Source organism: Ictalurus furcatus, chromosome 20 (genome assembly GCF_023375685.1).
Source record: "Ictalurus furcatus strain D&B chromosome 20, Billie_1.0, whole genome shotgun sequence".
Taxonomy (NCBI): Eukaryota; Metazoa; Chordata; class Actinopteri; order Siluriformes; family Ictaluridae; genus Ictalurus; species Ictalurus furcatus.
In genome coordinates, this window is record NC_071274.1 from 17,355,053 (window position 1) to 17,379,684 (window position 24,632).

Below are 24,632 nucleotides of genomic sequence, written 5' to 3' on the forward strand. Positions count from 1 at the left end.
TTGAATTTAATTGAAACTTGTAAACAAAGACAGCTTTTTAGCTTGAAGTACCACTTAACGGGATCCGTGTCCTTTTCTGAGACCACGTTCTCTTCTCCCGATACTTGGGGGCCTTTTGCTGTGTATCATGGCACTTTGACACAAAATCGCTGCTGCCAGGTGAAAAGGTGTCTTGATTTATTTACCAAAAATACCTCATGCTAATTACCAATATCGGGACAAAAAAAAAAACAAAAAATCACTTGCTGTTATCATTATTCCAAGCCTGAAACCTGTTCATTATTCGTCACGTTTAGCCTGCAGCAAAGCACATTGCTCCGCTCGCCGTGTAGTTATTCAGGGGTTTTTTTTTTTTTGTCTGTAAAGAGGTGCTCGAATTTATCTTAAGGACCTCTACACACTGCCATCAGCTCTTCAGCTTTTCTGTTCACACTTACTCACACACAAACACACACTCACTCATTGACAGCGGAACTGGTGTGTACGCCTTTTCCTTCATGAATATTCGAACGGGGTTTGATTTAAATATTGAAATGAGCTGCTCATTTTTATGAGAGGAAATGAAGGAAAACATCAGCACACTAGAGGTATTCAAGTACTGAAAGTACTGCTTCAGTATTCGTTATGCTGTTTCTCCATTGGGGGGGGTGTTGGGGTTAGGGAGATAAGTTTGTTAAAGATCTAGATAATCCTTAATGTCAGAATAGACAGGGTGTCCACTGGTCCTTAAAATGTCTTAAATTCCTTAATGTAAGAATAAGGCTTTAATTAGCTTTAAAATGTCTTAAATTCACGTTTCAAAGGTCTTCATATGCAACCGAACCGACACCGTTAAGAAGAGTTAGGTTTTATTTTAAAAGCTCGTTGCTTTTTGAAATGGTAACGCCGTGTGACCCTCCCACCCCGACGCGGTGTCTGAAACCGCTCCCTATCTCCTATATGGTGTACTATATAGGGTGTCGGCCATTTTGTAGTGGTGTCCTAATTCTGACTGAACAATGTCTTCATTCCCTACATTCGTTCACTCGTTTGTACCCACAATGCACTCTGATTTCGAGCGTACACGCGATGACGTACACTCACGAACGCACTATTTCCCATACTCCATCGTGTGACTGCGATAGAATGCAAAAGATAAATAAACACGGCGGGCTGCAACATCGGAGGCGGCAACCTCCAGAAATAGATGTGTATATGCATGAACACCATCCATTATAGCTGATGTTTTGGGAATGTCTTGAATGTGGTATTAAAACGTATTCAATTTGATGTGCTGATACCTGCAGATACCCTGACGGACAGGAAAAAGAATTAATCGAATAAAAAAAGTCAAACGAACTCTGGTGATCACTTCTTTCTTCCACAGAAATAAGAACGCCTTCAGGGAGGCTTTTCAGTCATTTAATCTTTTGTTTGAGTTCCTGCTTGTGTTCCTACGAATCACTATAAATGGATCTTAATCGGCAGTAACGGCGCTTTCTCTCTGTAGCGCCGTTTCTGTCTCTCTGGGAATGCCATCATACTCGTTTTGAAGGTTTCTTCCAGGAAAAAGATTGAACACTCTTCTTAAAACGGACAAAATCTGGATCAGATTGACTCGTTCAAAGTATGGGTCAGGCCGCTTCGACGAGTTAAACGCTTCCTTTGCCTTTCTCGAAATAACCTATCCAAACAGGGAAAGAGACGAGTTAATGAATCAACGGGGCGTATAGCTTGGTTTCCGAGTGTCAGCTTTGTGCTCGTTATGTGTGAGATCTTTAAAGATTTTTATTAATTTTTTTTTTATAAATGCTGTCTCTGGCCAATGTGTAGCCTTCTTTTCAGAGACTGTGCCTTTTTTTTTTTTTCTTTCGTTTCTTTTTACTTTTCCTCATTTGAGTCATTCTCCTCAAAGAAAAGGCTATTGTCCATCTCTCAACGTTCTTCAAGAGAGAGTGAATTTTATCATTTGGCCGTATAATTGCGCAAGTAAAGATTAGAAAAAAGACCTGTAGCCTCGGGGCGTTTTCAGACCTGTAGATCTGTGCTTTGGACACTGTGGCATTACCTCCTTGGCTCGGTTCGCTTTCACAAAGCAACGTTTCAAAGCGTTCTGAAATGTGCTTGCGAGTAAACCGTCCTCGCGTTGCTCGGAATGCACCTGGTTATGTTCCAGGCTTCCGCTCATAGCACCCATCCATCAAGACGGATAGACAGCAGCTCCGCGAGCTTATTGTGGATTTCTTTTAAGCTGTAATTATAATGTATCTAATTTAAATGTTCCACGGAGCGATTAAAGCCCAACTCCTTGAGACGCTCGCTAAACACCTTGTAATCCTCGTTATGCGGGGTTTTTTTTTTTTTTTGAAAGGTGTTCAGAAATATGTTTTAGACCAAATGTCAGTGAGGCGTTTCCGCCTGTTTTTGGTCCAAGTTAAACTCCTGTCACGAGCCGTTAGCACGACAAACACGCTTTTTTATGTAGCGCGGTTTCCATCGTGTGTCGCTATACAGGTTGGATCGGATTGCTTTCTCACCACAAACGCGAACCGCTCTAGAGTTTGTTTGCAATCGATTTGTTTTGGTGCGAACGCCGTGTACGTCTGAAACGAAACGAACCGAGGGAGAGAAAGCATAAGGTTCCCAAACGAACGCTTCAAACGAGCCAGGTACGGAAACGCCGTCAGATTCCTGGTCTTGGCTGACAGGACTGGAACCTGATGTAGTCCTCTGCTGTTCTAGCTTATTCAGCTCAAGGTTCAACGTGTTGCGTGTTCTGAGATGCTTTTCTGCTCACAGTGGTTGTAAAGAGTGGTTATTTGAGTTAGCGTGGCTTCCCGGTCAGCTCCAAACAGTCTGTCTGTTCTGTTCAGTTCTGTTCTGAACTCGCTCATGAAAAAGGCAAGTCTTGCCTTTGGGGAACAAGGTGACTTGATGTGCATGTAATTGGTTTGTTCTAGAACATCAAAGAACAAACCTTTTTTAAAAATAAATAAATAAATGCATAATGTAATGCGTGTTTTGGTTGGGTGAATATAGCTGTTTGCCTTTATCGCTTTCTCATTTCCTGTATACTGACTAGGTTGTCATGGTACCAAAATTTCAGCAGTTGGTACCAATACCAATAAAGTTCCACGATACTCTGTACCAAAAACATGCTAATTAAACAACACACTATTTTATTAATAAAGTTAAATATCAATATATAACGTATTTTTTTAAAATGCCATTCTGTATACTGTAAAGTATATCATTATTAAAGCTACTAGAGTTCTCCAGACGAGCAGAAATGTTTTTCTGACTCACTGATATTAAAGACATAAACAGTGCTAGCCACACAGCTATTATTTTCTAACACATAAATTTCAGCTATATCGCTCATCAAAAAGCCTCTGATGTGTAAAATTAGTGAACCTTATCATGTCCTCCCATTTATTTTACCCCAATAAAAGTTAAAGCATTAAATGGTTAATAAGGACTCCTGACCGTATTAGCGTTAAACGCGTGGATGCTATCATTAGGTAAGCAAAAACGAGAACGTTTTCTTGCAGTAATACACTCCAGTTAAACTACGCTACAACATACATAATGCAACCGCTTCCATCATTTTAAACTCACCTGCTTGAATAAATACTGCGGTTAAGCAGCCGGTCTTCCTGAAAGCACGGTTAAGCTATCCGCACATAAATATTAGAGGCGCTGCTTTTACACACTTAGCGGTAACGGCACCGAAAGCGGAAAACGAGCGTCCGAGAGAAATACATGTATTTCGCCTACTATGCAGCCATGGTGACCGGGGGAGCTGCTGCTGCTTTGGCTCTTCTTGTTCTCGACTGACCACATGTCGGGCAGCACATCAGTACCGGGTTGACCCGGTGCTACCGGTACTTATGAAAATCTAATACCATCAATTTTTTTGCTTTTTAGTACCGAATTGTTACTGAAGTACCGATACTTTTGACGATCCTAATACTGACTGTGTTCGGCTGCTTTTTTTTTTTTTTTTTTTTTTTTAAACAGCTGTTCATTTAGCCATTGTGTATTTAGTGGTTTTTATACAGAACCAAGTCCAGTCTGAGTGGCAGTCCGGGGAATTGACCTCGCAACAAGACTGCTTTCTTTGACTGCTCAACCTTTTTATTAGTTGTGCTCTAACTCGTCCAATGTTAATAAATACCGTTAACTAAACGTCTCTATGTAATCCATTTGATTTACTGCAGGAAATATTTTGCCGAAACCCGTACGAGCTGACTCGAATGAATTGCCTCTTCCATTGATGGATCAATATGACGCTGGAATGAACCTTATTGACCTTTTCCAGCGTGTGCGTCAGTAAGTCTTTTGCGACTGCACAGACACCGTGAAATGGACGACGTGCGAATGCGATATTGAGTGAGCCAGTAGTAGAACACGATAAACATGACAGGAACTGACCTTTTAACCCTGACCTTTGTCCTCTCCTCCTTTTGATGCAGGTACGGGAGAGAGCGGCAAGAGCACATTCATCAAACAGATGCGCATCATCCATGGCACCGGCTACACGGACGAAGACAAGCGCGGCTTCACCAAGCTGGTCTACCAGAACATCTACACGTCTATGCAGTCCATGATCCGCGCCACAGAGACGCTCAAAATCGGCTACAAGTACGAGCAGAACAAGGTGAGGGGGAGCTGAATACGTTGTGGTGCCGTACGTTATGGACGTAAATCTTATCATTTAAAGGAATCCTGAAAAAAAAAAAAAAATATATATATATATATATATATATATATATATATATATATATATATATATATATATATATATATATATATATATATATATATATTTACACTGAAGTATTTCTCATGTGATTTAGCGATTCTGGTGCTTGTTTGTCGATCGTTGTATTTTCACGATTCCTTTGAGAAGTCAGACGTTCCGCACGGACAGCACTGGGGACGTTGCTAGCAAAGATACAATGGCATTTATTTAACAGTCTGAAACGTGAGGCGTAACGGTCGGGTTTTTCACTGCCGTGTTAACGAGGCGTAGAAGTGACGAACATCAGACCCGGAGTTCCAGAATGCAGTGCAGCTGTACGAGTTACGGGCTAGTTCGTGACCTGTGAGATGAAAGCACGGTGGCGGTAGCATCAAAGCCGAAGCTTTTGAAGCTGAGCAGCGTATTACAGATAAGGAGGCGAGAGCTGGACAGACTAAAGGATTAAAGGTAGGTAGAGATGAAACAAAGGCTAAATCTCGCCGGCGCTGAATAGTAATAAAAGTCAACTCAGAATTTAACTACAACATAAATCTTGGATGTAATTAAAGTATAGTTAAGATTAAGAATAAGATTGCGTTTCACATCACTGGGATCGGAATCACAATTTCCTCATACAGTTTATTGTGGGTTTTTTTTTTTATTGATTTTAACAATTGTTCATTTCTTAACCGTGATCCGAGTAAAACCTTCACCGGCCATTTTTTTTTTTTTTTTTTCGCTTAATATTAAAGTATCTTGATATTAAGTAAAAGTCTCCCCATCTCTTGCTCAATAGTTCACCGTGTGAGGATGTGGCATGCCTCAGCTCCCCAAACATTTCAACTTAAAACAAATCATGCTCGGTTTCATTTTTATAATTTTTTTTAAAGAACATTTTTGGTACGCTGTCTATTCCTCTTGGCGTCACCTGCGTGCGCCGACACTCTGCCGCTGCTCCACAGAGCCGAAGAGCAAAAAACAAAGCCCGCAATTACGATTATCCCTCTTGTGCATGCAGTACAAGTGCAACCGAGACTCTTCAAAGCCGACCGTGAGACACTTTGCTTCCCCCAAATGGAATGCCTCGACCCCAGTGTTATATAATTTGTGAATAGTTTTACCCGCAAGTTAAAAAAAAAATAGTGTGTTCTATTAATCTATTAAACCAGAGCTGACATTAACAATGGACATCACAGCAAAAGTTCATGTGAATGCACTCAGGTGTCCATCATCCATCCATCTTCTATACCGCTTAATCCTTTTCAGGGTCACGGGGAAACCTGGAGCCTATCCCAGGGATCATCGGGCACAAGGCGGGGTACACCCTGGACAGGGTGCCAATGCACTCGGGTGTTTAGAATTTAGAATGAGATAATTGTACATATTATACAGTGGTTAAGGTAGGATTTGTACCATATTCTTACACTTGTTTATTTAATTTTTTATTATTATATATATAAACAAAATGAAACCATTTTCAGCCACATCCCAAAAGCATGGCAGTTGAAACATTGTCGTTAAACGACACAGTGAGTCTCGCGTCGTTCACTCACTTGAGAGGAGTTTACAGTTGCTTTGGGAAACAGGGCCAAGTCATTCTAAAGTCAACCCGAATGAAATCAAAGCTGATCTTTGTTTTAATGTTCGCTCACAGCCTCTGTAATCAGTTCGTCATTGTCCACCACAGAGCAGCCAGGGTTTTGTTCTTTGGGGGGTTTTTTTCCTTCTAAACATCTTTCAGATTTTTTTACTTTTACATGGACAACAATAATCCGATATTAACCCGATTAGGTCGATACTCCTAATTAAGAAACTAGCATGTAAACAGCAATTCTTTTATTACCTTAATAGAAACTAAAGTCATACTCGAAGTAAACACAAATGGAATTAAGGCATGTGGAATATTCCTGTTTTAGTCACGTTACAGACATGTACACACCTTAATCACATTATTAACGTCGTGTGGGAGTTTTCACCGCATTTTGTGACGGGACACGTACACACACGGCAGCGCTCAACCGTTTGACGGCAAACGAGAGCACGGCTGCGTCCCAAACCGCGTACGTACGTACTTACTGTATAGTAGGCAGGATGCATGTATTTCGGTTACTATATAGTAGGTAAGTACGTGATTTAGCACGCAGCCCACGGCTTCAAGCAGTCGTCTGTTTGCACGTACAGCATGACAAATAATTATCTGCACTTGAAGCTTTCGTGAAATTAAAAATGAACACTGTATGTAGTATTTAAAATATGTTTAATAAGGACTTTAAAAAAAAAACATTTGGGATGTGCTGAAAATAATTCGAATATTTTTTATAATTGATTTAAAAATAATCATCAACAGGGTAGTTACCATTGCGGAGTTGACTATTTTATTATAACATCACGTCCTGAAGTGTGTTATTCCTCTTAAAACACAGCGGTTTTCCCGAGACAAGTAGTTCTTACAAAACTACTTTTATTACAAAATATATTTTTGTTTATTTATTTGCTTTATTTCTTAAAAAGCTCTCTTTTTTTTTTCCTCTCTCTACAAAAACAATGTAGATAATCGTGTTTCCGAGAAACCGTAAAGACCTTCAGTATCTGAAAACTTGAAGCTACAGCTTTACCTCAGACTGTTAAAGCACTGAAACTGGAGACTCCTTCCAGAAATGCTAAATGCTTGTATGTCTGCCATATACGCCCCTGTACGTTAATATGTAAACTGGCGGTGACACGCACACACCATCATCATATTTTTGTTATAAATCTATTCGAATGCAGAAGAAAATGTGTTTGAGTAGTTTGGTGGTTGTTTTTGTTTTGTTGTTTTTTGTAGTACACTGGACATGATTTCAGGATGTACTACAAAACTGGGACACAGTCCTGCTGCTAGTCAAAATGGGGTCCTATAAGCTGCATTTCATTATAATGCCTGTATAGTTTACCAGGTAGAGGTCTGAGAATGTTTAGTTAAGATCACGTACACGTCAATATTTCTGAAGCGAATGAAATCATTATTTTTGGAGACAACAGCGGAGAGATGCTGTCTTGAACGTGGCCAAGGAGTGACAGCTCCATGATTCATAAAGTTCACACACTAAACATTTCCGTTTTACGTATCTTAGCCGTTCCAAAGCGCTTTACACTGTGTCTCGTTCACCCATTCTCACACACACACACCAATGGTAGTGCAAGGCGCTAGCTTGCCATCGGGAGCAACTCGGGGTTCAGTGTCTTGCCCAAGGACACTTCGGCATGTGGAGTCACATGGGCCGGGAATCAAACTGCCAACCCTTCGATTAATGGACAACCCGCTCTACCACCTGAGCCACAGCCGCCCATTACCTGCGTTGTAATCCACACCGGTCCTTTTTCTTCCTGCAGCTGTGTTAATTTCCTGTATCGGGGTTGTAATTTGACTGCAGGCCAACGCCATGCTGGTGAAGGAGGTGGACATCGAGAAAGTCTCGTCATTTGATCAGCCCTACGTGAACGCCATTAAGATGCTGTGGTCAGATCCGGGCATCCAGGAGGCCTACGACCGCCGCAGAGAGTACCAGCTCTCTGACTCCACTAAATAGTAAGTATACACACACTTTACTATAGTGTTGGACTGATTTTTCAAGGTGCTGTTATTGCGTACGTGTATGTGGGAGAGCGCCAGCATTAAAGCTTTATTGGATTTTCTACAATAATTAAATCTGTGTGTATGAATGAAAGAGCGACAAGGTTAATATAAGCGAACTGAAGGTTCTAAACTGTCTGAACTACATGTAATCTTACGTAAAGGTTCGGTGAAAAGCCTTTGTTTATTCTTGGAGCACTCAAACGAACAAGACTCGAGAAAATAGCCTTGGGGGCACTGCGTCTGAATGTTGCATTGATTTAGCAATCCAGGATGTAAACGAGTTCAATGAATTCACGAGCTTCCAGCAGCTGCGATGCTCTGTCACTGTGCCGGGTCATAAACCTTCAACTTCGTCTCATGAAACCGTGCAGGACAGCGAGCTGAGAATGACGGTGGAATGTGAAAGACACAAAACAGCGCCCCCTGCTTGAGTAAGTGTGTGTTGCATGTGAAGGGTAGTTCAAAAGATCCCTGTTTTTTTTGTTGTTTGTTTGTTTGTTTTTTTGGCCAACTTTATTATCTTTCAGCTGAAAGCATAGTTTGTAGTATACCTTTTAAAACTTGTATAAGTTATATAAATGGATGGACCATGAGGGTACCACACCAGAGACGAGGCACGTTACAGATTAGTACCCTGTGTAATATTTACATATCTGGAAAAAAAAAAACCTAACTGTGTAAAAAGAATCATGTATATAAAAGACCAATAGAGGCCAGATTAGCTGCTATTGTGAAGTACTGTGAAATGTCAATGTGCATATTGTCAAAAAAAACCAGATTCAACTGCCAGCCAGTGCATGTCTATGGAGAGATGCTGGTCTGCCTTAAGCTAGGTTCATACTAGCGACAAAATGACCTAGGACCAATCTTTTTCCGTGTACGTACACAAACGACATTTAAATCGAGCTTTTCTCAATTCTTTGCAGATTAGATATGACGCCATAACACAGCTAATCCACACAGTGGGCTCGAATGACTCCTCAAATCAATCCCATGCCGTTTGCGCTCCAACACTTCTTCAGTTCCCAACTTTCCACTTGAGTTCCTACCTGTAATTCGTTCCCGTTTACTGATTGACGCATAAAATTGGAAGATGCATTACCTTTGGTGAGCGAACCGAACTAGTAAAGCTAGAAGAATTTCCGAGCACTTAACATGTAAATCAAGCAACCAGTGTTCATGCTGGTTAGTGCATTATTTAATCTGTTTTGAATTAGCTGGCTTTAGAAACTAATATACAGCTACTGCCATTTCTAATCAGAATACCAGACCACACCCACTAGTGGTCACTAGACCACACCCACAAGAGACAAACAAGCAGCATTAGTACCTTGTCACTTACTATTGTGAACGCAGGGTTGGTTTCATCCTCAGACATTCCGTAGTTTAGAGGGTTGATATTTTTTGTGCACTTATTTTGGATACAAGCTTCAGAATCTTAAAGGTTTCACGTATACGCACATTGTGTAGGGTATTTTGACAGGGAAAACACACTTTTGAAGATGAGCGAGTTATAGTCCCGAACTGAAGAAAGTTCACACAATTCCACCATTAAAGGTTATCAAAGTTTCGTCTGGAGCAGTTAGCGGCGCGTGAACGAGACCGCGGTTGTTTGTAAACGGGCTACGGGAAAAGGTCAAAGGCGGATAGTTCGTATCCAGCTTTCTGATCGTTTTTCTCCAAACTGATGTTATCATGGCAGACGCACAAGACGGCTGTCGTGGTCATGTTTATTCACGAAAAGCACCAGATCAGTCTGCCTTGCGTGTTTGCACTGATAGAATCATCAGTTGGGCAGACATGATCATAAAGCTGGATAAGACCTGCGATTTACTGCTGTGTACGTGGTTTAATCTGCCACACACTTTTTTTCTTTCTTTTTTTTTTTTTAAATAATAACTAAAACATTTGTTTTAATTCGCATTCACAAGATTGTTCATGAAAATGATTAAATCAAGATCTAGGATTTATGTATGATCACAAATATACATACATCTTTCCAACAAAATGTTCATCATAACTTCAGGTAACAACAGATGTGGCCTCAGGCTCACCTTAGCTATCGTCAGTTACTTCATGATAAGCACACTAAGGAATGAAATTTGGACCCAAATGCACAAAAAATCAGAGATGCGCCGACGTATCGGCCGATTAAAGGCTATTTTTGGCGCTATCAGCCGATAGTTTGAAAACATCCGATGATCAGGGCCGATTATATCCTGTCAATCAAATGCAGGCGGGAAGACACATTGATTTCGTGCTGTGTGTAAAGATGATGTCTCTTGTGTGGAATGTCGACAAAACTGCAGTTTGTAATCTCTGTAAGCTCTGCACCACTAAAATTTTACACTGGAAGTGAGCAGCAGTGAAGCGGGAGTTTCAGCGTCGAGTCTATTTTTATTTTTTTTTTGCCAAACTGCTCGCGCTGAATTAAAGCGCCAGTACACCGTTGAAAGACAAAAAAGGTATATATTGCACAGAAAAATATATTTGTAGAGTAGTATATTTCATATCCAGTTAATGTTAATATATAAAAAAGTTGATGATAGATATTCGCAATTTGATGTTCAGTGATGAAGTAGAAATGCTTTTGTTTGTGGTGAGTGAATGTGAGACTAACAGGAGGTTTTTTAGAATTCAGTCAATGTTAATATGAATTAATAACATTCAGTAAGTTAAGAAATCTTACTTTAATCTTCAGAATTGAGTTCATGTGTTAATGTTAATTAGAGTAATGTGTTTTCTGTGTATGAGACCAGGTACTGTGAAACAACTTGTTGAAATGGAGAGAATAAAGTTTTCATATGCATTTCTTTCAGAATTGTGGAATTAATTGTTATTCATTTAAAAGAAGGCAGAACTATCGGTTATTGGTATCGGCCGATATCACTCTAAATAATCAGTTATCGGCATTGGCTGAGAAATTTAGTATCGGTGCATCTCTGACAAAAAATATATCTGGAGTCTGGAAAGCTCGGGCATAGTTGACTCGCATGGCCCAGTGATATGAAAGAAATGCAGTATTGTATTAGAGTTACTTCTAGATGTTTGTGTGTGTGTGTGTGTGAGAGAGAGAGAGTGTGAGTGAATGTAGTTTTTGCCATGTGTACATGCGTGTCCTTCATCCCGCAGCTACGGAAAAATTGTTGGTCCCCACACTGCTGGATCTGATTATAAAGATCGTCTGGTTTATAGCTTCAATAAGATTATTTATTGAATCTCCAAAGAGTTTTTCTCTGATCATTGAGTTTTACAGCAGTGTGTCGCTTACACACTCCAGGGTTGGACAAAAAGAAGTAGCCCACGTGCTTGTCTGGATTATTATTTTCTTCATTTGTAGTTGCACGTTCAACAACCAGTGAAAGAAAGTAAGCCTTACTTTATGAATCCTGTATGATATGCGATTTCCACTCATAAGGCAACAGTGTATTTTATTTGCTATCACTGAATCTGCTACAATACAACACGATTTCAGTTCATAAGGTAACGAGTCGATATTTGATTAATACTACCGAATCAGCTAGTACGCAATTCTTTTTAGTATCTCGTCATATCTCGCAGCTCTACCGTCCAGACCCTGTGGATCTTCAGCGCCGAGTATCATGGACACACTCAGGACAGAAGCCTTCAGCACTAGACTACTGAACTCCTAGCTCATGAAGAAGTCCTGGATTATTTGTCAATGTTACGACCTTCATATCTGTCTCTTTGTTTCTCTCCTTCCCTGTCTAGCTATCTATCCGATCTGGACCGTATCTCCGAGCAGCACTATCTGCCCACCCAGCAGGACATACTTAGGGTCCGAATCCCAACCACGGGCATCATCGAGTACCCTTTCGACTTGCAAAGCATCATTTTCAGGTAGAAGACACACTGTCTACATGTGTTTTTTTTATTTATTTATTTTTATCCCAAACCGCTCTCGGCGTAGTGGGTGTCTGTGTGATTTACTGACCTAAAAAGATCAAACTGAACCCCAACATCAATCAGCAAACTCTCCTCACTGCAGATCTATTGATTTTTCTTTACATCGAGCTGTGCAAACCTGCAAACCTTTTTTCTCTTGTCTGGCGAGAGAAATATGGCTCCCTGGGATTCAGGTTTTTTTTTTTTTTTTTTTTTTCCTTTTTTGGGAATGATAGCAGGCAGATGGATGTTATATTTCTGTTTGGAGGTCAGGATGAAAAGTGAAGTGTTGATCCACTCAAAATGTAAAAACAGGGAAACTAGAGATCTCTGTAGTGGTTCCGATGACCGCAATCAAATCTTTTCATTTGAAAACTCCGTTCATAAAACAGTCTCCTGTTCCTCTCTTCTCTCTCTTCCTCTCCGTGTCCGTTCTGAAGTTTAGCAGCCCGTCCTACATTACGGAGGGGGGGTGTGTGTGTGTGTGTGTGTGTGTGTGTGTGTGTGTGTGTGGAAGTAGGTCAGCGAGCCCCTGGCTGAAGGAAATGAGGACGGCCGATGTGAAGGAGCTTTATTTTAGGCAGGCGCTCCTAGAGGGCCTCATTTATCAAAGGCCCCTCTGTGGGCTTCTGGCTCAGGGCTGGAGCGGTGGAGTGACACGGGGGGGCGCTGTTCACCCCGAAACCTGCAATAACGCCCTCGCCTCTCGCCCGTCTATCTCTCGATCTGTATACATAGTTTAGGTGAGGGTTTCTGAAACTCGCTGGATCTGAGAAGCATAGCTAAATAAATAGTGATTAAATCCTTCCTGGTATAACATGTAAAAGGAGAGGTTAAATGGCAGTCGTGAATACGCACAGAGACACAGTACACTCACTGATGCATTCTACATCATAAGGCCTAGCCTTAGAATTAGCATCTCACCGGTGGTCATATATTTTAAATTTTTTTTTTTTTATCAGAACATCTCCGTGATAAAACCACAACCAAAAGTTAACATGGGACGAGAGAATTTTTTTTTGCATTAGCAGTCTATTTATGATTCTATTGATTTAAGAGGCATGAATCATCCTCTTTCAGACGATAATATACTCCTCTCGATATGTGTAGGGTACAATACGATACAATACGTTAAATAAGTAACAATTCATTACACTTCAATTCACTACCAATACCACACAATACGATTCGGGCACGAGCCAATAAGATCGAGTTCTGTTAAGTCTTCAGGACATGAGAGTTTGCATGTTGCGGTTTCTCGGTAACGTAACAAGCTGCGTTTTTGTTTGTTTTTTTTTTGTTTTTTTTTGAAGAGAAGTAAAAAAAAGAGAGGTTTGGTGAGGGAGCTGTTCTAGACGGAAGTGATGACAATAACTGCTTCATAGGCGTTCCACAGCACTGTAATATGATATGATATGTACTTAGAAAATGGCACTGAGAACACTGGTGAAATTATTTCAGGGGGTTTCTGTTTCCTTTGAGCGTTCAAAAAAAAATTGAGCTCGCTCGCTTTCTTTCTTTCTTTCTTTCTCTCTTTCTTGCTTTAGTTCTCTCTCTTCGTTCTTTCTCTCTCTCTCTTTCTTTTTATTTTGTTCTTTTTTCTCTCCCTCTCTTTCTCTCTCTCTCTCTCTCTCTCTCTCTTGCTTTCGTTCTCTCTCTCTTTCTTTCTCTCTTGCTTTCGTTCTCTCTCTTTCTTTCTCTCTTGCTTTCGTTCTCTCTCTTTCTTTCTCTCTTGCTTTCGTTCTCTCTCTCTCTCTCTAACCTCATATGCTGGCTCTGTCTCTAACACGCCAAGGAGTGTGCTTTTGATTTTTTTTTTTTTTTTTTAAACTTTCAGGTTTTCAACCGCTTTATTTTTGGCTCAAATCGGAACTTGGCTTGTAATTTGATGTGGCCATTTTGTAGACTGTTGGACAGACTTTCCGATTCGAATTATTATTTTTTTTTTTTCTTTAAGCCCCTAATATTTATTTATGTGGCAGCATCTAACGTTAGACGATTAAGAAACAACTTGAATATAATAAATGCATGTACATGTGTTTCTATTGCGCGCATATGAGGGAGAAAGTATTCAGACCCCTTCAGTTTTATGCTGCAGCCTTTTGATAAAATACTTTAAATATATTTTTTTTCTCCACATCAACCTACACGCCCATAATGACGAAGCAAAAACCAGATTTGTGATAACTTACTCTTTTTTTTTTTTTTCTTTTACTTTTTAATAAATTTGCTCTCATATTGACATAAGTACTCGGACCCTTTGCTATGACGGTCAGATGCATCCCATTTCTCTGGATCAGCTTTGAGATGTTTGTACACTTTGATTGGAGTCCACCTGTGGCAAATTCGGTTTAAAAAATGATTGGGTTTAAAAAAAATGATTTTCCGAGCAGAAACCAATCCATGAGGTCAAATTAACTGCCTGCAGAGCTCAGAGAAAGGATTGTGTTGATGTATAGAACTGGCGAAGTTTACAAAAAACTTTCTGCTGCACTGAAGATTGGAGGCACAGTGGCCTCCATAATTCTTAAATGGAAGAAGTTTGGAACAGCCAGGATGCTTCCTAGATAGAGCTCGACGCCTGGCCAAACTGAGCAATCAGGGGAGAAGGGCCTTGGTACGAGTGGTGTCCAAGAACCTGATGGTCACTGTAGTTGAGCTCCAGAGATCATGTGTGGAGATGGGAGAAACTTGAAGAAGGTCAACCATCACTACAACACTCCACCGATCTGGGCTTTATGGCAGAGTGTCTGGACGGAAGCGTCTCTTCAGTACATGAAAGCCCATTTGGAATTTGCAAACAGAAAGAAGAAAAAAAAAAAGCACCTAAAGGACTTTCAGGCTGTGAGAAACAAGATTCTCTGGTCTCATGAAATGAAGATTGAACTGTTTGGCCTGACAGTCATGTCTGGAGGAAAGCATGGAACTGCTCATCACCTGTGCAATACCATCCCAGTGGTGAAGCATGGTGATGGTAGCATCATGTTGTGGGGGGTGTTTTTCAGCAGAAGAGACTGGAGCACTGGAAAGAAAGCTGAACGCAGCAAAATACAGAGATATTCTTAATGAAACCCTGTTATAGAGCGCTCAGGGCCTCAGACGTGGCCAAACGTTCACCTTCCAACAGGACTCTGACCCCAAGCGCAAGCATACAGCCAAGACAATGCAAGAGTGGCTAATCTGTGAACGTCCTTGAGTGGCCCAACGCCATCGAACATCTCTGGAGCGACCTTAAAATGGCAGGGCCCCATCCGACTGGAGCTGCAGAGAAGAATGGCAGAAAATCCCCGAATCCGTGTGTGCAGAGCTTCGCATCATGCGCAAAAAGACTTGAGGCTGTAATTGCTGCCAAAGGTGCTTCAACTAAGTGCTGAGTTAGGGGTCTGAGTACTTATATCAGTGTGATATTTCAGTTTTTTTGTTTTTAATAAATTATCACAGTCATCACAAATCCGTTTTGTTTTGTTTTTTTTGGTTTTTTTTCCCTTTTGTCATTATGGGGTATAGAGTGTAGACTGATGTGTCTTGTGTAATATAAGACCAGACATCTGCCTGCAAAATCACAGAGGTGTCTATGTGGAGGGGACGAAGATTATCCACTGCAGAGTTGGGCAAATATCAGTAGGTAATTTGGTCCGTAATTTTCTCAGGGAAGTGGGGAGGAAAAACTCTGGACAAAATTAAAATCGCATAGAAGCACCCGCAATATATGGAATTATCCCAGATCCACGTGTAAACTTAATCCTGTCCGAAAATAGAGACAGTTACTTAACTAATCTCTAATCTCAAGACAGGAAGCCATGTGCTTATGTCAGGAGCAAGTTCAAATTTAGTTCAAATCATCACATTCTTTATTTTCTAAAGAAGTGTTCTCATATTTTCACTTCCTGTAACCAAACATACTATTTTCCCCCCAAGTATTTGTTCCAGTTCTCAGATTTCAGTCCTAATGCATCTGCTCAGTTATTATAGTGTTAACCATTACATAATTGTATAATTGCTAAATTATTTATGAACAAGCTGCACCGTAATCTCTAAAGGACTAACAACAGGTGTTACTTTTTTTTTTTTTTTTTTTTTCCTGCTGAAAAATTCTGGTGTTTATTCCTTGTATTATTTCCCTGCAAAGAGAATGATATTATATATGAATGTACATCAGAATGCTCAAAGAATGTTTTATGATGCACCAATATAGTCATTTAGTTTTTTTGCAACTTAAAAAAACAAACAAAAAAAAAAAACAAATGTAGTGCTGCATTGTAAAAACTCCTTAACAGTTTCAATGTTTTCTTTTGTTAAATTATTAGTTTTTTTCAATGAAGTGTCTCTTATATGGCATTATCAGCGTCGTATCATCATCGTTTTCCAGCCCTAGTTGCAAGATCTTATTCCTCCAGCTTCTGTATTAGCATTCATTTTGGTCAAAAGCTTAGTGTTTATAGAGCAAGCAGTAGAATAGATTTTGTCGCCTGTAGCTAGAAGTAATGTGTACAATTTCATATATTCTGCTTACAAAGGTCATTTAACCCAGTTACACACTCCTGATTTGTTCTCTCCCTGTCCGTTGTCCTCGTGCTCTCAGAATGGTGGATGTGGGTGGGCAGAGGTCTGAGCGCAGGAAGTGGATCCACTGCTTCGAGAACGTCACGTCCATCATGTTCCTGGTGGCGCTGAGCGAGTACGACCAGGTGCTGGTGGAGTCTGACAATGAGGTGAGACGCACACCTGACTGCCTTACTGTATGACTCCCCTGCAGTTCTAAAGAATAGCATCTAATTCATGTTGGCTTAACGCTGAATGCATTTGACCAAACCCCTGAGAGCAGCTGTGAAGCCAATACAGTAATGTCAAAAATGCCACCTTACCTAAATAGGTAGTGTGGCTCTTTACTACTACTATTATTATTATTACTACTACTATTACTGCTATTATTATTATTATTATTATTATTATTACTATTAATACTTCTGCTATTACTACTACTACTATTACTACTACTATTACTACTACTAATACAACTACTATTGTTACTACTACTACAACTACTACTGACTTTCAGTCACTGGTTGCACTGGTTACATTTTAAACAACTGGTAAGGCTCATTTTGTTGAATCGGAGAATTCTCCTTTGCTTAGATGATCTTGCTCTTGTATAAGGAATAAAACATGACCGGAAACTATATCACTATACTTTTAAATTCTCAAATCTGATTGGTTAGGAGGTCTTGATGTAATTTTCTGACAGTAATTTTAATAAATAATAATCTTAATGTGCTTGTTCTAATACATATAGTTTCCATAGTAACAGCTCTTGTGTAGGGAATTACAGGTGCTTCTAAAAAATTTGAATATCTTGGATAAGTTAATTTTTTTTTCCATAATTGAATTCAAAAAGTGGAACTTTCATATGATCTAGATTCATTATTATTATTATTATTATTACATTGTTTTCCTTTGTTAAATTATTCATTTTTTTCATTTAAGTGTCTCTTATATGGCATTACCAGTGTCGTATCATCGTTTTCCAGCCCTAGTTTAAAGATCTTATTCCTCCAGCTTCTGTATTAGCATTCATTTTGGTCAAAAGCTTCTTGGTTCCCGGTTTTAATGTTTATAGATCAAGCAGTAGAATAGATTTTGTCGCCTGTAGCTAGAAGTAATGTGTACAATTTCATATATTCTGCTTACAAAGGTCATTTAACCCAGTCACGCACTCCTGATTTATTCTCTCCCTGTCCGTCCTCCTCGTGCCCTCAGAACGGTGGATGTGGGTGGGCAGAGGTCTGAGCGCAGGAAGTGGATCCACTGCTTCCAGACATACAAAATATCAGAATAATATATATTCTAATTTCTTGAGATGCACCTGTATATGGTAAAAGCTTCATGTAATCTTAAGACTAATAAGCAGACGAAAAACGTGTGTGTATTTAACAAAGAAAAATTTTTTTATAGTTGATATGGTGGTGAGGTCTTTTATGAAATGTTTATAGAAGGAGTCTGCGGTTTCAACGCTATTGAACTATTAGTAAGTTGTTGGGGTTGTTTTTTTTTCCAGGTAAGCATTTTTAGGTGTCGTGGTTTGCCAGGTGCATTTCTTTTGTCTTTGCAAGAGTAAAAAAAAAGAGAGGATCTATTGTTGTTCTATTGCTCAAGAGAGATCTATTGTTGATAGCTGTTATACTGTAAGAGAAAACAGGATCTGACTTGTCTCACAGATTGTTTTCCACATAATGTTTCATAACATTAAAGCTGCAGTACTGAACTTGTGCCTCTCTATCACCATCTCGGTTTGAAACATAAAATTGCAAGTTACTTGCAGAGTGTTTATATAATATATGTATATATTATGTCACGATACCAAAAATCTAGTAGTCGGTACCGATACCACCAAAAGTACTCGATACCAAAGTCGATGCCACAGTGTGGTTTAAAAATAAAATTTCAAAAATGAAGTTAAAAACTCTCCTGGAGGACATCCTCCTCTGGCTGATACTGGCAAAAAGAGAGAGAGAGATATTTTAGTTATCAAACACTGTCTGACAATGAGTGGAGGCTACACTGGAGGTGCACTCCTAAACATGCGCGCACGTGTGCACACACACAGAGACACACACACACACACCTCTTATACTCTGAATGCAAGCATTAGTTTAAATTCGCTGATATGGTGGCAGGCCAAAAAGATTTATTAAAAGCATGAACAGTTGAATAATTATTAGTGACATTAGGCTGCATTTAGCTGACAGGACACGGGCTGAATGGCGATGCATGGTGGCCCATTAGGAGGTAGTTTATAACATTGCAATGCGTTAGCGTCATTAACAAATAACTGGCTATCGCTAACATTACATGGAGCATAACATTAGCTGGTTTCACGGCCACAATGCCAGCTGCCTCAAACAGACATAAAATAGGACCGTCTTTCAGTGCTTCGCCAAATTCCAGGTGTTTCCTCGCTTTGTTTGAAATGAACAATAGCATCGGTTGCACACCGGCTTCAGAGCATCAATTATGTTTGTTGTCATCTGCCTCGAATGCGAAGTATTTCCATATTCCATACCACGTTTCCTCTCAACGAGTCGGGGTGGAGCTCAACTTCTGTAGTTTTTCCCCATGTGCTTGTAGTTGTTCTACTTCTTCACCACTTGTGGACCGACTAAAACACTTGTGCGTATTTGCTGCCCCCGTCAGTTCCGGAAGAACTGCAACCTCGGTAGTTTCATTACCGAAACAGTACCAACGCTACTGCAGAAAAACAAGTACCGTCACGTTTTAAGAATGTTGGTACCGAAGTATCGGTTCTCGTGACATCCCTAGTATATATGTATATGTACATATCACATGGGTTGTGCTTTGGCACTTCTCTGTGCTGGAGAATCTGATTGTTTGAGGTATACGCATGGCCAATACTTGACCACGGAGATGGCGGCAGATACTATTTTCTTGGAGTAGGGGTGAATTGCTCTCTCTCTCTCTCTCGCGTGCAATTTACCACACGGACCATAGCAAAACAAAGCAAAAAAAACAAAATAAGAAACTCAATATCTAGCTGAATCAATCTAACAACTGCGCTAATGCTATTTAGCTACCTATTGAGCCACTCAAATGTCTTCCCTGCTCAGCAGAACAAAAGCCATCTCTGCATCGGTCTTCAGATCCCTGTGTTTTCGCCACCTCTCAAAAGCCTTGCCGATATTTATTCTCATTTTAGCATGGGCTCTGTCGCTTTCCCTTTTTGACTGCAGGCTCTCCGGACTTTGAGGTTTCTTGGTTTTGACAACAGCTGATTCCCCAGATGTTAACAATGATTGTGTTTAGAACGATCCAGATTAAAAGCAGCCATCTAGATGACCAGTTTAAATTCTAAGCAACTGTTGTAAGGACAAGCTACAAACACTCCACCAATCCTCAGCCCCCACACACGCGATCAATTTTGTTTGCCTGCTGGAAACTGAAGTATGTACACATTGTGTGTGTGTGTGTATATATATGTATGTGTGGAGAGCCAATCAGATTGCAGCCTTTTGAGATTCTGAAGCTTGTGGCCAGAAAAGTTTGCGTCACAGTCACTCTTGATTTGTCTACTGAAGATTTAAGTCGTCGACGTCGGTGATATCAGACACTGTTGTATAAAGAACTATTTTAAAAAAATCCTATTACATTGTATTCATAGTGGCATGATTCACTGACGTATGAGTAATCGGTTATATGTACGGAGCTGCATGTTGGCAAAGGAAATGCTTTCTGCCCTGATGTTGTAATGAATGTCAGAAAGCCTTGATTTGTAATGTTTACTTTTTAATCCTGTTTTTTTTCCCCCTTCTTTTTCTTTGTCAGGTTTTAATCAATGATCATTGACTATGAAGCTGTCTGTACTAATGAGCCGTCTCTTTCTTCTCAGAACCGTATGGAGGAGAGTAAAGCGCTTTTCAGGACGATAATCACATATCCGTGGTTCCAAAACTCCTCGGTCATCCTCTTCCTCAATAAGAAGGACCTCCTGGAGGAGAAGATTTCCTATTCCCACCTGGTCGACTACTTCCCAGAGTTTGATGGTACAGAGTGATTGGAAATTGTGCATTTTGTTTGCGCACAGGGCAATGATAACTCCACGATGAACAAGTTCAAATGAAGTACATTTACGTTTAATTCACCTAGTAGACGCTTTTATCCAAATCGACTTACAAGTGAGGAAATACAAGCAAAGCGATGTATCAAGCGGAGAACAATACAAGTAGTGCTACAAGATTTATAATCGAGTTCTAGAGAAGCAAAGTGCGCAGAGTGGAGGTGTAAGGGCCAGAGTAAGGCGTTTTTTTTAGGGGTTAGTTAAATGCTCACGGAAGAGGTGGGTCTTTAGCTGTTTTTTGAAGATCGTGACAGATTCTGCGGTCTGGATTGAGGTCGGAAGTTCATTCCACCACTGAGGGACAGATAGTGTGAAGGTTCTGGATAGCTTGAGCCAAGCCGAGTAGGCACTGCTAAGCGTCGGTCATTGATCGATCGCAGATTGTGTGAGGGAACGTAAGCCTTCAGGAGAGTGTTGAGGTAGGAGGGTGCTGTTCCAGACAAGGTCTTGTACTTGAGCATCAAGGCCTTGAATTTGATACGGATGGCTACAGGAAGCCAGTGGAGGGAGATGAAAAGGGGTGTGACATGGGTCCTTTTGGGCTGGTTGAAGACGAGGCGTGCTGCTGCATTCTAAATCATCTGAAGGGGTTTGATGGAGCTGGCTGGTAGGCCTTGAGAGTAGTGCGTTCCAGTAGTCCAGTTTTGTAGTTAAGTACACTTAACTACAGTCGTATTACCAAGTTACAAAGGAAGTGCACTAATAGCCTGCACATTTGATTCAGTATAGGGTTTAGATCATGAGAAAAGCAGCATGCAAAGTAAGATACTGTACTGACTCATGCCCACTGATTCCTACTACATTTCTGCAAGCCAATTATATTGAAATATTCCGTGTGATTATCCGGAGTTGTCATTGCGCTCTAAAATGTCAGCTTTTCTGCTTGACTGGAAGGTGTGTATTCAAACGCATAATGCACAGGTAGTTCCAGTCAGTTTAATCACTATTCTAAATGAATGGTCTTCCCCTTAACTATTTATTAGAATTCATCCAAATACATGTAATCTTATCGCTACTTTATCTCTGTGTATGATTTAGAGCGAGCAGAATTTTAGATCTAACAACCCATAAAGAAAATTACTAACAAAAATGAGCCGTATTTTTATCCTTCAGTCACAAGCGGGATAATCCACGCCTATGTGCGTTACACCATTTTCATGTACTCTGCAGAGGCACCCAGAGGTTCTTTTGCCTCCACGTCATACGTTAAAATCGTGTCATGCACACCGAGACATGGATTATCCCTTACTTATAAAAATAATAATAATTTTCAAAGTTCCAATTTAGAAAGGTAGAACCATTCATTATCCAACGAACCCATCTTGCACTTTCATTGTATTGCTTTTTTTATCTTTGTTTTCTTTCTTAAATATTCTATTACTGCTCTTTTAAGCTGCACTCTAACCTTATTTTTATTCTATGAATTTCACCATAACTTTTATATTTGCACTTTTTATTTACATGTTGATTTAATTACACACTTCTATCTTTGTCTTTTTATATATATATATATATATATATATATATATATATATATATATATATATATATATAGATAGATAGATAGATAGATAGATAGATAGATAATATGTATATGTGTCTGTGTGTGTGTGTAGATATATATATAGATAGATTGATAGCAATTTATCACAAATTTTAAAAATTCAAGTATTAATTTTTTTTATTATTATTTTAGGGAGAATTTTGGGAAATGTTTCAGTATGCAACTCTCACACCAATACAAATGGGTCTGTTGGAGTTATTTGGAAATAAAGTGATCACTTTATTCTTCTCTTGTCTTCAGCAGTCAAAACAGTTCATATCTGAATGGTGTGCGATTTCGAGCTCAATTGGCACTTTAAGTTTTCCGCTTCCTCCTGCAGGGCCCCAGCGGGACGCGCAAGCAGCGAGGGAGTTCATCCTCAAGATGTTCGTGGATCTGAACCCCGACAGCGACAAGATCATCTACTCGCACTTCACCTGCGCCACGGACACGGAGAACATCCGCTTCGTCTTCGCCGCCGTGAAGGACACCATCCTGCAGCTCAACCTCAAGGAGTACAACCTGGTGTAGGCCGCCGTTGCCGGGGACTACTCGCACATTTCAGCACAGAACAGACACACACACCCCTACACACACATACATACACACACACACACACACACACACACACACACACACACACACACACACATCACTCAATAACCTACGGTCCACTTTGTTTTCCAGCCTTCTAGTTTTTCGTCCAGCTGCGTGAGGGTGTTCCAGACCTTCCCTGCTTTTACCCTCTTGTCTGTTTTGCCAAAACCCATCCACTTTCTCTCGTCGGCAGCTCATGTCCAAGCCCTCCCTCCCTCCATCCATCCCTCCTTCTTTTTCGTTCCTTTGAATTGGACCATTGGGAATTATTATTTTCAGATTTGTTGACAGGGGGGCGGGGTTATAGACTCAGACTTCTTGTTTTCACTCTCGTTTTGAAAGTGTTTTAAATATATATATATATATATATATATATATATATATATATATATATATATATATATATATATATATATATATATATATATATATATATAATCGGTTTAAAACGACAGAATTGATCAGACGATATCGTGTTTATCGACAAAGATGCTAGCGGAAACTGGAATTGACATCCCTTACCTTTCCTTCTACTTCTCCAGTCAAATCTTCGTTCTGCCTGCCTGGATGGATGGATTGATTTTTTTTTTCCCCCCCCCCTGGCTTTTTCATCTTGCCAATGAGAGGGGGAAAAAATGTTCAAAAAGAAAGTCTCATCTTATTTACACACGGACACAAGGACAAGCGCTGTGGTGCTAGAAGTTCTGAATGGCTCCATTACACGTTTTCAGAGGAGTCAAGAATCCAAAGGATTTTCCAGCGGGTTCCACGGGCGGTGCGAGGCGAGTCTTCACCTCGCATCCATGAATGTACACTTTGTGAGCATTGTATTTGGGGGCGGGGGGGGGGATGCGTAACGACCGCATGAGGATAAGAGGTCGAGGTCATGCAAATCGATGTACATTGCTCAGATGATCATTTAAAAAAAAAAGTTGTAATGATAGGTTACTATAGCTACTGCTGTTATCACATAAAGTATAACAGCACCTCAAAGATGGGGAAGAAAATGAAAATTTTAAAGATTATCCGGATTTATCAGTGTGTAGTACAGATATTGACTCAGTAGGTATTGTTTTGGCAATTTTCACACAGTTTAAGATGTTCCATTACTTCTTTCCCATGTTTATTTTAAGGATTTTTTTTTTACATAGAAACCGCTTGCACCTTTCCTTGTTCACGTTCCCCCCCCTTCCCCCCCCGCCTCCCCACTAATTTTTCAAAATCAGTTGCTGGTACCATACTCTGCATGACTAGCCTCTTTTCTTTTTTCCAGATACTTCAACAGTGCACTCAGTAATATCACCACCAAGTAGTGGCCTGACGCACACATTATTTTATTTGTTTACGTTTTTTTGTTTGTTTGTTTTTTAACACGGAGACATCTTGTGAAATAAGAGTTTGTGGAGACACGTGCGTTAATTTAGCTTCGTTTGGGGTCGGGAGCTAGTGTTAAGTGAAGGGGGGTGGGAGGGGGTGCAGGAGGTCGCAAGTTAATTGATTGTGTATATTTATATTTGTAAATACGTATACACTTTATTGCTTATGTAAAAAAAAAAAAAAAAGTCTGTGGTACAGTATCTTTGGCAAAACGGAAAAAAAAATTACTTCGTAATTGTGT

The 24,632-nt window shown here is 40.0% G+C and overlaps 1 protein-coding gene across 1 annotated transcript in view; it reads left to right on the top strand.

Moving 5' to 3' along the window:
• Nucleotides 1–23,352, top strand: part of gna11b (guanine nucleotide binding protein (G protein), alpha 11b (Gq class)) — a 55,920-nt gene extending 32,568 nt beyond the window's left edge. The window contains exons 2-7 of the mRNA XM_053651116.1: nt 4,455–4,639; nt 8,137–8,291; nt 12,072–12,200; nt 16,828–16,957; nt 20,647–20,800; nt 22,758–23,352. Coding sequence (XP_053507091.1) covers nt 4,455–4,639; nt 8,137–8,291; nt 12,072–12,200; nt 16,828–16,957; nt 20,647–20,800; nt 22,758–22,948 — 944 coding nt within the window. The 3' untranslated portion in view covers nt 22,949–23,352. The remainder of the gene's footprint in view (nt 1–4,454; nt 4,640–8,136; nt 8,292–12,071; nt 12,201–16,827; nt 16,958–20,646; nt 20,801–22,757) is intronic.
• Nucleotides 23,353–24,632: the final 1,280 nt, after the last annotated feature.